The sequence below is a fragment of the Labeo rohita genome, chromosome 18 (genome assembly GCF_022985175.1).
Source record: "Labeo rohita strain BAU-BD-2019 chromosome 18, IGBB_LRoh.1.0, whole genome shotgun sequence".
Classification (NCBI taxonomy): domain Eukaryota; kingdom Metazoa; phylum Chordata; class Actinopteri; order Cypriniformes; family Cyprinidae; genus Labeo; species Labeo rohita.
The window spans coordinates 469873-482500 of NC_066886.1; the positions used below are offsets into that span (position 1 = coordinate 469873).

The following is a 12628-nucleotide window of genomic DNA, read 5'->3' on the forward strand; positions in this document are numbered from 1 at the left end:
ATTATATATATATATATGTGATATATTGATTATTTATGAACTGTTTTACCTATTAAACATCTCATTTTTTTAAAATGTGAATTGCCGGAGAGATATATTAACTGGCATATAAAACTTTATTTACTAGATTATCCTGTAGCCAGTGTTATGCTGTAATTGTTTTAAGACAATTTAAGACAAGTTGGAGATTATCCTAACTAAGTAAATAAGATTATTTTATTTATTTTAAAGGAATTTAGTTAATTACATCCGAAGGAAAAAAAAATTATTAAAGTATTTTAGGGAATACAGAATACTCTTATCTTAAATCTTAAATTAGAAAATAGTAAATTATAAGTTAAAACATAAATTGTGATGCCAAATGCACATAGTATTCATGTGTCTAGTGCTTCACTGAAGGGCAAAAGTGTAAGAATAACATTTTATGAGACTGAAAAACTAAAAACTACAGAACCATATTAGGAAAAAAGAAAACATTAAATCAAAATGACACAAAGATGTACACAGATGAAGATAAAAAGTAAGGCTGTGTCATAACATGCATGTCTACAGCCATTAAAACCATGTCTTATACGCTACTGCTAACAAACCTAATGTCAAACGTTTACCTTGTTTTTATGGTAAAGTGCTGCAACTAGCACAAACCACTTCCACAAGCATTTGCATTCACGCTCTCCTGAATGGACCTTTTAACTAAAACAACATGCACAAAACAGACTGCAGAATTATGAACTTAAACCAAGAAGGAGGTAATCGATAACTGGAACTAAAAACATAAATCTCAACACAAGACTTTTGAGATTCACAAACCTCATCTGAGATATTCCTGAGTAATGATGTTACAAGAGAAAAACACAATAAACATACTTGTATATGAAAGACAGGTTTAAGTATACTACAAGTGGTAACTAAATAAATTTTTTAAACACAGACATAGTATGTTAAAAGCACATTTTAGTTCATATTCATAAAGTCCCAAAACAAAATTAGATGTGAATATTTGAGAGCATGTGTCAATGTCACTCTGTGCGCATGAGCGCCACCTCGTGGTGAATGTGACAAAAGTTTCACATGAAAAAAACTTCTTATGAAAAACCGCATGAGGAAGTTCAGCTGACTGGAACAGAAGTAGAATCATGTAAAAAAGATACATGCAAGCAGAACATAACTAGGCCCAACATCCATCATGTTATAAAATGCAAATTACAAACAAAAAAGAATGTTTGACTGTTTTATTAAACAGTAAAATGCAAATCTTCGAAGCAGTTATGAGTCTGCAAACTGACAGAAGCTCAGAGAATCAGAGAGGAAGTCCTGAAGAGTTTCTGGGAGCTCATTAAGGCATCAGCTACACACAAATTCTGATGTTATAAGAATATTTTTGTCCGCTTTTGATTCCTGAGGACTCTTATTTGGCGCGCAAACCAACAATGAGGCAAAACCACAGCGATAATTATCACACATATTTTGGTCATTGTACATCAACATTTCAAACCATACCCACCCTTTACGAAATAAATTATAGTCCTACCTTCTTGAAGCTCATTCCGTGGTGTCAAACTCTTTCAAAGCAGCCTCTGCGTTTACCGACGTAGCAGATGAACAAACGCGACCAATTTGCCGCCAAAAAAAACCTGCCGCAACATCACGTGACCACGCAACTCTATTTAGAACATGCGTTAAATGCTGTTCAGTGACGCATAATTTACCTTTAGTTTACAGGGATTTTTTGTTGTTTTTTTCTTCTTTTAGACAATACAACTAATAATTTACCTCGTTAAATTTTACATAAACTTAACAGGCATCCCCGAATGTATATGTCGAGTCGTCACGTTTAAGTATACTACAAGTGGTAACTAAATACATTTTTTAAACACAGACATAGTATGTTAAAAGCCCATTTTAGTTCATATTCATGGTGTCCCAAAACAAAATTAGATGTAAATATTTGAGAGCATGTGTCAATTTCACTCTCTACGCATGAGCGCCACCTCGTGGTGCACTAGTTAACGTGACATGAAAGATTCACACGAGTTTCCTTATGAAAAACCGCATGAGGAAGTCCAGCTGACCACAACTCAGACTGAAACAGAAATAGAATCATGTAAAAATATATGCAAGCAGAACATAACTAGGCCCAACATTCATCGTGTTATGAAATGTAAGTTACAAACAAAAAAGAATGTTTGACTGTTTTATTAAACAGTTAAATGCAAATCTTCGAAGCAGTGATGAGTCTGCAAACTGATCGAAGCTCAGAGAATCAGAGAGGAAGTCCTGAAGAGTTTCTGGGAGCTCATTAAAGCATCAGCTGCACACAAATTCTGATGTTATGGCAATATTTTTGTCCACGTTTGATTCCTGAGGACTGTATGAGCCTGGGCAATATACGTTTTTTTGGCGCGCAAAACCACAGCGATAATTATCACACATATTTTGGTCATTGTACATCAAAATTTCAAACCATACCCACCCTTTATGAAATAAATTATAGTCCTACCTTCTTGAAGCTCATTCCATGGTGTCAAAATATTTTTCAAAACAGCCTCTGCGTTTACCGACGTAGCAGATAAACAAACGCGACCAATTTGCACGTTCGTCACGTGACCTGGACGTTGACTGCAGAACGCGTTCCCGGATCAGATTCTTTTATTTTGGAATATTATTCTTGTCAAACAGTTTCTTCTTTAGCCCTCAAGACTCACCATACATTTAAGACTTAGGAAACCAAATGGTAAAAACGTGTAGTAGCATCTGTACGGAAGCTTATTTCAGTCACAGAATAAAAAACAAAGGTAAACAATTTGACATTTTTTTCCTGACACCGACTTAGAAAGTTGTGACTTTCTATCTCACATTTACGACTTTTTCCGTAATTGCACGTTTATATCTTACAGTTCTGAGTTTGTATTTCACATTATTTCTCAGAATAGCAAGAAAAAAAAACTGATTTGTGCGACAAAATTGCGAGAAAAACAACTGAATTGCAAAATGAAAAAATTGTAAAAATTAAAATGAGTTTTTTTATTTTATTATTCTGTGGATGAAATAAGCTTCCACTGATATGAACGCAAGTGAAAATGTATGCCATTGTTCCTGAATGCTGGAAACCTCTAAAGCATTTCAATGCATAGACACAAAAACAGAAAAATATAAAACTGGGACAAAGAATCTGCACAAGGTTTTTTTTTAATCCAGTTCAAACAGAAGAAGAGCTGCAGCAAACATGGAGGATCAGAGCTGGAACAGAGAAGAATCAAAGTCCTGAGAATGGAGAGAAAGCACATCAATATGGCCTTCAAACCTCGTCCAGACAGAAACATCTGACCGGACAGAGAGATGTGTGTAAGTGTGTGTCCCTGGTCACCTGACCCATTACATCACAATGATACAGACCCGTTTCATCAGACGCTAAAACAGCATCACGTTGACCTTTGACCTGTAAGGCCGAGGTCGTCTGGTCTTTGGTTTGTAGCTGTGCAGCAGCTGAAGGCAGTTTGATTTGGTTAAGGTGAGCAGGTTTGGCCACCTGATTGTACAAATGCAACAGTTCACGTTTGGTTTCGCCACAAGAGAAAGACACAAAGAGAAAGGAAAGTCCAGCTCGAGGGATTCACGTCCAGCATTCCGGATTCTGCGCGGGAACGGGAGCGTTCGCCTCCCGCCGTCACGGCAGCATGAGGTACGTAGTGTAAATCTCCACAGCAGAGTCTGAGGTACTTCACCACTGATTATCCATTTATATCATCTTAAAAACAACGAGAGTTCACTTAAAAACATCACAGTACTTCCTGAGAGAGACGCCTTCCTGCTACGGAAAGCACAAATCCGACACAAAAACATCAGGCCCTGAAGCGTCAGTGTGGATGAAAGAGGAGGAGATCCAGACGCCCTCGTACGAACCTCGCGTCTGGATTCTGAGCTTCTGCTTCGCTTGTGGAATGATTGGATGCTGAGAACTTCATCACATCATTCATGGGTGAATCTCATGAAAACATGACATTTTGGTTCAAAATTAACAGAAAGAAAAAAGAAATTAGATTTTGATAATCTAGATGTTTTATGCTGTGACTATAAATTAAATTTTATATGCATACATATGTACATGCACATATGTGCATATATATTTATGAAAAAAGAAATAAAATATTTCTATACATTTATATATTGTAAAATGATACGCACATTCATATGCATATATGTGCTGATATATATTTATTAAAAACTAAAAAATAAAGTGTAAAATGTGTATGCAAATATGTGCATATATATAAAAATGTGTGTGTATATATATATATATATATTATTTTTTACACATTTGATTTTCATGAGATCATGAGATTCACTTTTATGTTCAATTACTAAAATCAAAAAAATTAAAAAATATTTATACATATACATACACACAAATATATATAATAAAAAATAAAATTTAAAAAAATGAAATGTGTGTATATATATAACATTAAATATAAAATATGTATGCAAATACGTGCATATATATACTGTATATATATATATATATATATATATATACACACACACACACACACACATACACAAATATAATAAACAAAATTTATACTTATTTTTATACTTTCTTATACATTTTCATGAGATCAAAAGATTCACTTATACATTTAATTTAGTGCTGTCAAACATTTAATCGTGATTAATTGCGATTAATCACATCCAAAATACAAGTTTTTGTTTACATAATATATGTGTGTATACTGTGTATATTTATTATGTATGTATAAATACACATGCATGGATATTTTTAAGAGAAATAGGTTGTTTATATATTTAATATATTTATATATAATATTAATTATATATATATATATATATATATATATATATATATATATACACACATGCAAATACATGTAAATATTTTCAAAATATATACTGTATGTGTGTGAATTTATATATACATAATAAATATATATGGTACACACATATTATGTAAACAAAAACTTGTATTTTGGAAGTAATTAATCATTTGATGCCACTAATTATTTAAATCTAAAAAATTAAATATAAAATATGTATGCAAATATGTGCATATAAATATATATACACACAAACACAAATGTATATAATAAAAAAATAACATAAAACTAAAAAAAAATTTAAAAAATGAAAGGTGTGTGTGTGTAATGTACATATATATATATATATATATATATACTTATTTTCATGAGATCATGAGATTCATTTTTATATTATTAAAATGAAAAAAAAATCTAAAATATGTATGCAAATATGTGCAAAAAAAAAAATTATTATATATATAATTTCCTTTTGATTTTCATGAGATTCATCCACGTATTTAAAACCCGAACATTATTTACTAGATCATCTAGAGGGCTGATTGCTCGTTCAAACATCTACTGAGACATTCAGCTGGTTTCTGAGGTACTTGACGGTTGTTCTCGGAGACAGACGGGCTCTGAAATCATCAAACGAACGCGCTGCCGAACAGCAGATATATTTCTAAGAACATCATAAGATTCCAAGACTCAGGTTCAGACGGGCGGCCAGGGAGGCCGATGCATAGAAGAAAATCAGTGAGGTCCCGTCCTAAAACCACGTCAGCGTTTCTGATCCTGACACTTCTACAAAAAATAAAAACTCATTCAGAGAAGGCCTAAACTACAAATCCTGAGGTAAAAGACGTTCCTGTAACGGTTGAGGTATGAATGTAAAATGAGGAACCTTGAGTGAAAAAGATCATTCAGAAAATAAAGTCACGAAAACATAATCAGAAGACAGATCGAAACACACTCTAAATAAAAATCTTCAAGTTCTGTAAAACCTGCCCGTCATTTGGCTGAACGTTCTTGATTGTATTTAGCGTTTTCCTAAACACGCCGGACGTCGTTCATGAAACACAAGCACGCGTGGTCTTCCGTAATCGCTGCATTGAATCGATTGTGGCTTTTACATAAGACCGTCTTGCGATTCATGAACGAGGTCCAGCCGTGTTATCTTATGCATGTGTGTGCGAAAACTGCAAATATGTTCGCAAACACGCGGACAGCCCATGTGGACAGGAGAAAATGAGGTACTGGTTGTGCAACAGTTTGATTTTAACCAATCAGTGAGCAGACGGGTTACGGGGAGCCGCTGGTGGACGGCTCCGCTGAGCTCCGCCCCTTGGAGGAGGAGGAAGAGGTGGGGCTTTGGCTGGGGGCGGAGCTAGAGAAGGTGAAGCCGGGTCCAGCAGGAGGAGCGTGAGGCGCAGACGCAGCTGCAGCCGCCGACTTCTGGGCAAACAGAGTTCCTACGACAAAATAAATTTCAAAAATGAGACCAGCGCTGAGGAAAGCATGACTACACTGAACAGTTTGCACCAGGAATTCCCAAACTTTTCATCAGCCAAACCCTTCAGACATACAATATGTTGTGAAGTCACTCTGAAGTTTTTATGATAGTATTTAATAATTTAACCACAAATTTGCACGGATAATTGTCACATGATGTGAAAGCAAACAAAATATTTTTAAAGTGGACTTAGATCTCTTATTTTTGGGTTGTGATTGTGTCTCAGTCAACATGATATTCACACTGCTGTTTTAAGTTCTACAGTTAAATGAAAAAACAATAAATGTTACTAAAATGTTATTAAAATAAAACCTAGCGCTACTTTTTAAACAACAGTAATATCACTTAAAAAACAGGGATATTATCATTAATTAAAACTAAAAGTTACTTAATGTTACTTTCATATTAAGTTCAAGTTTTAGTCATTTTGTTGTGTATTTTTACTCATTTTATTGCTTTTTTAATGTTTATATTTATTTCAGCTAAATTTCTGATTTTAATATAGTTTTACTTGATGTAATAAAATAACAAAAACTAAGAGTGGAATAAAAATTAATACACAATATAGCCATATATTAAAAAAAAAAAAAAAACCCAACAAACTTAAATTACTTTAAAAAAGATTCAAATTAGTAAAACATTTACTAAAATTAAAATGGAAAATATACAATTAAAATCTAATTCAAAACAGTATCTTGATACTAAAATAACCCTGGTTTTAAGAACCAAATAAAATTGAATAATAATAATTATTATTTATTAATATTATTTCTGTGTTCACTTTAATTTTAGTTAAAGTTTTAGTAATATTGTGCATTTTTGCCATTATCATTATTATTATTTATTTATTTACTTATTTTTAAATATTTATTTCAGCTATATTTTAGTTTCACTTAATGTAATAAAATAACAAAAACTAAAACTGGAATAAAAATGAATAAATACAGTATAGACATTCTAAAAAATATTTAAATTACATAAAAAAACTAAAATATACAGTTATATAGTTAAATGAAACAATAATAAATGTTACTAAAATGTTAATCAAAATAAAACGTAGTGCTGTTTTTTAAACAACAGCAATATGACTTAAAAAACGGGGATATTATTAATTAAAACTTAATAAAAAAAAAATTACAGTAGCTTTAATTGAAATAAAATAAAAATATTTATGTTAGCTATTTGCCGAAGCAACATTTCTCATTAACTGGATGTACTAAAATAACTAAAACTAAACCATAAGCTACAGTAATTTATGTTTTAAAAGTCATTCTGAGGTTTTTAATTAATATTTCAATAATTAAACAACACATTTTTCATGTTCTCTGATGGAGGTTAATTGTCAAACGACATGAAAGCAAACTTAAAGTTTTTTTTTTTTAAATAAATGCTTTGTTTTAACATTTTAACTGGATTTAAAGTGGACTCAAACCTCTTTTAGCTGTGAACTTAACAGACTAAAAATAAAATAATAAAAAATAAACATTACTAAAATGTTACTGAAATAAAATAGTAAAAAAAAATGCTATTTTTAATTTTAATTTAATCATAACTAAAACTTATAGAGTATAACATTTTTGTTTTGTTTACTTGAAGTAAAATTAATGTTAACTGAAATAAAATAAAATATTTATGTAAGCCAGTTGGCAAAACAACATTCCTCATTAATATGTACTAAAATAACTATAATATAATATAATATAAATTAATAAAAATACTGTAAATATATAAAACTGTTAAATACAGTTATATAAAAGTTATATATAAAAATCTAAAATAAATAATAATAAATACAAAATCACAAAATTTCTTAAACATAAACTAAAATGAAAAATCAATCTAAAAATAAAATAAAATTCAAAATATTAATAAAAACTACAATAAATCTTACAATAAATTAAAAAAAAACAATATATATATATATATATTATAGATTAACTCTAATTACACAAATGCATTTCTTGCACCTACTCTACACAGTGCATCCTGGGATTGATTTTGTAAGCAATACCTGAGTAAACGATGCCATTGACTTCCACCGACACGCTGATACTCGCCGCTCCGCTGGAGGAAATGCTCACGGCCAGATCCTGCTTCTCTTCTACAGACACAAACAAACACTCATTAACACACACGCGTGCATCAGCGCATCAGAAACACACGAACGTCCCGCGTCGCCGCACTGACCCCTGGCCGGAGCTCCGAGCCGCAGGTTGAGGGGTATCTGCGAGGCCATGGCGAGCAGGTTGTGCTGGAAGGCCTGCTGCATGAGTCTCTGCTGCTCCTCGGCCAGACGCGCCATCTTCCTCTCCGGCGCCTCCGTCTCCAGCTTCTCTCGGAGCTGCTCCAGCGTGGCGGCCCGCGCCAGACCCGCCGCCTGCTGCTGCTGCCCCAACGCCAGCGCCATGGAGGACGAGCGGCCCAGCAGAGACGGGATGCCATCGTCTGGAGGACAGAGAGGAGAACGGCCGTCACATCTGATCAGAAACACACATATACCTGTGTATGTGCATAATCATTAGATGCAGTATGGTCTAAATGGGTATTAATGGAATAAACATGGATTTTAAAAACACAAGATGTTCCAAGCAGTGTTATTTTAGTATTTTTGACATACTATTACAGTTTTTGTTAATGTTTTAAATTTATTTTTATGCTTTTACTTTAATTTTTAGTTCAAGTTTTAGTCATTTTGTTGTGCATTTTTGCCCATTTTTTATTTCTTTTTTCAAATGTTTATATTTGAAGAGTTTATTTGCAAAAACAGATAACCCCATTTTTTCATTTTTTTATGATGATATCATGTTTTTATTGTGTTAGCTGTATTTTTTTGTTAGTTTTACTTAATCAAAATAATCCGATTGCAGTTTGATTGAGATTAATTGGAGTTATCTGTTTTTGCAAATGAACTTTCATTTATTTCAGCTAGTTGGCAGAGCAACATTTCTGATTTTCACTTAATTGTAATTAAAATAACAAAAATTAAAACTAGAATAAAAATTAATAAACACAATACAGCCATATTAAAAAAAAATTAAATTAAATTAAAATTTTAAAATTATTTTAAATTAAAAATTACTAAAACATTTAAAATTAAAATTTTTTTTTTTTTTAATATCAAAAATTACTCAGAATTACTAAAGCATTAACTAAAATTAAAATAGAAAATAGAAAACTAAAATCCAATTCAAAATATTAATAAAAACCCAAACAGTATCTCAATTATTCTAAAATGACCCTGGTTTTAATTAAATAATAATTACTATTAGCAATATTATGATCATTATTATTTCTGTTTTCATTTAAATTTTAGTTCAAGTTTTAGTAATTTTGTGCATTTTTGCCATTTTTATTACTTTTAAAAAATATTTATTTCAGCTACATTTCACTTGATGTAATAAAATAACAAAAACTAAAACTGGAATAAAAATTAATAAATACAATACAGACATATTAAAAAAATACTTAAATTATGAAACAACAACAACAACAAGAAAAATCAAAATGACTAAAACATTAAAGCAAATTAAAATTAAAATGGAAAATATAAAATTTAAATTAATTGAAAATATTAATACATTTTTTATTTTTGAAAAATAACATACATATATATATATATATATATATATATATATATATATAGATATATATAGATATATATAGATATATATAGATATATACACACACAGACACACGCACATATTCAATTAGCTGGAAAAAAATAAGTTTACATTTTAAAATTTTTATTCATTTTTATTTTCTTTAAAAATTAGCTTATAGTTTTATTTGTAATTATTGATATTAACCCCGTTTTTATAATACTGCTATTGTTAAAAAATTGCAATAAACCACTCTATTTTTACTGTTAACATCATCTAAAAACGATCAACTTTAAAAACAAAAACACAGGGTAGAAAATGACCGTCTGTGAGAGAAATTAATAATAAGAACAGAAAAAACAGAAGTTATTCTTTCAAAACAGCCTTTTGTACATGATGTGGCTCATTTGGATGAAACTCTGCCATAATCAGCAAATGGAGAAACACACTAATTACCACATGAAACTTCCTGTAAATATGTGTGTGTGTATGTGTGTGTAATAAATACGAAAAAGGGAAGTCTGCAAAGGGACGGTGCAGTTCATGTTCATGTGGACAGGAGGCGCTGTAACACCACAAACACGCCAGACTGAACACACTGTACATTCTGTTCAAAGCTGTTTCTTTAATCAGAAACTGAAACAGCATGAACACCAGCATGTGTCCAATCACTGCCTGAATCTACAGACTATAATAACACCCTGTGAAAATAAAGAGATCTGTAGCAGTGCAGTTTAAATTCCACTCATATTTTGTTTCTGGTTGTGTCATGTTGTGACGATAACTAATTTTTGCGACACTCACCCAGTCCCTTTTTCAGAGACGGCCCCGGGGACGCCTGCAGTCCGTTCAGGGCCCCCACGGCTCCCAGAGCCGACAGATGCATCTTGGGCGGGGTCAGGATGTGAGGGGCGGAGCCGGGGGAGGGGCTAAAGCGGAACAGGCTGTTGCTGTAACTGGGTCGACGGCCTTCGCGACGGTTGCTGTCGATGGCGGCCTGCAGCTCGCTGGGAGAACTCAACGCCTTCCGCTCGCACTCGTACGGATACAGATACTTCATGTACCTGAGACAGACAAACCAGACACACGTCAAAACCACCTGGTGGATTTGACTCTCATTGTGTGTACTAATTCTGGAGGAAAATCGGAGAAATGCATTTAAATACAGCACAGTCGCTCCAGTCGATCCTGCATGATTCGCCATTTAACCACATATTAAATCACAAAAAGCACAGAAATACTTCATGTAAACGCAGTGCGTTATGTATTCAATGAACATAAACAGTTGGGAAATATTAGATGTGCATCAGTATAGTGCATACATGATTTAAAAAGACAGCAGCCTAATAATAACCAGCTGCTGTTTGTGATACAAAAAATAAACTGCATTTTTTTGTTCCGTTTTTTTCTGTCATGTATGACTACGCTTATCTAAAGTGGTATAACATGGTAAATTTGGTATCCTAATTATAGGATGAAAAAAAAAAAAATGTTAACTAATCAGCAATTTTGATAGCAAACAATAAATAAATAATGAATTAATAAACAGTGAGTAAAGTGAGTAAATATATAATATAATAAATAAAAGATTTTGGTAAAATACAAAAATAACAGTGTTTTTGGTCTGTTTTTTTTTTTTCCTGTTTTGTGTGACCACTGTACAACTAACGTTGTATAATACGGTAAATGTAGTAATCCTAATTATCAAAAATAATAATAAAAATAATAATAATAATTAGCAATATTCTGTTAATTAATGCACCAAATCAGCCATTTTGACGGCAAAAAAATAAATTAAATTAATTAATAAACAAACAAGCAAGTAAGTAAATAAATACATAAATAGAATTTGGTAAAATACAATAATAACAGTGTTTTTTTTTCTCTTTTGTATGACCACTGTACATGTAATGTGGTATAATATGGTAAATGTAGTAATCCTAATTATTAAAAAAACAAATCATCAAAATTCTGTTAATTACTGCCATCAAATCAGACATTTTGACAGCAAAAATAAATAAATAAACAAGTACATAAACAAATAAATAAATAGAATTTTGTAAAATACAAAAAATACAAGAACTGTTTTTTAGTCTGTTTTTTTCCATTTTGTATGACCACTGTACATCTAACATGGTAAATGTAGTAATCCTAATTATTAAAAAAAAATTCTGTTAATTACTGACACAAAATCAGGCATTTTGAGAGCAAAAAATTAAATTAATAAACAAACAAACAAGTAAGTAAATAAATAAACAAATAAATTAGCCAGAATTTGTTAAAATACTAAAATAACTGTTTTTTTGGTCTGTTTTTTTTGTGTGTGTTTTGAAGGACCAGTCTACATCTAACGTACTATAATATGGTAAATGTAGTAATCCTAATAAAAAAAAAAAATAATTACTGCCACTAAATCAGGCATTTTGAGAGCAAATTAAATTGATTAGTAAACAAACAAGTAAATAAATAAATAAATAGACAAATAAATAGTCAGAATTTGTTAAAATACAAAAATAACTGTTTTTTGGTCTGTTTTTTTTTCTGTTTTGAATGGTAATATGGTAAATGTAGTAATCCTGATAAAAAGTTATCCTAAAAAAAATCTGCAAAATTCTGTTAAACACTGCCAACAAATCAGACATTTTGATAGCAAAAAAATAAATAGATCAAGAAAGAAAGAAAGGAGAAATTGTCAGAAT

The 12628-nt window shown here is 31.4% G+C and overlaps 1 protein-coding gene across 1 annotated transcript in view; it reads right to left on the reverse strand.

Annotated features, from left to right (window-relative positions):
- Positions 1 to 5271: 5271 nt before the first annotated feature.
- The window catches only part of si:dkey-205h23.1 (AT-rich interactive domain-containing protein 3B), a 58595-nt gene continuing 51238 nt past the window's right edge, over positions 5272 to 12628 (reverse strand). Inside the window, exons 6-9 of the mRNA XM_051134556.1 lie at positions 10734 to 10993; positions 8518 to 8775; positions 8342 to 8431; positions 5272 to 6289 (exon numbers count right to left, since the gene is read on the reverse strand). Coding sequence (XP_050990513.1) covers positions 6120 to 6289; positions 8342 to 8431; positions 8518 to 8775; positions 10734 to 10993 — 778 coding nt within the window. The 3' untranslated portion in view covers positions 5272 to 6119. The remainder of the gene's footprint in view (positions 6290 to 8341; positions 8432 to 8517; positions 8776 to 10733; positions 10994 to 12628) is intronic.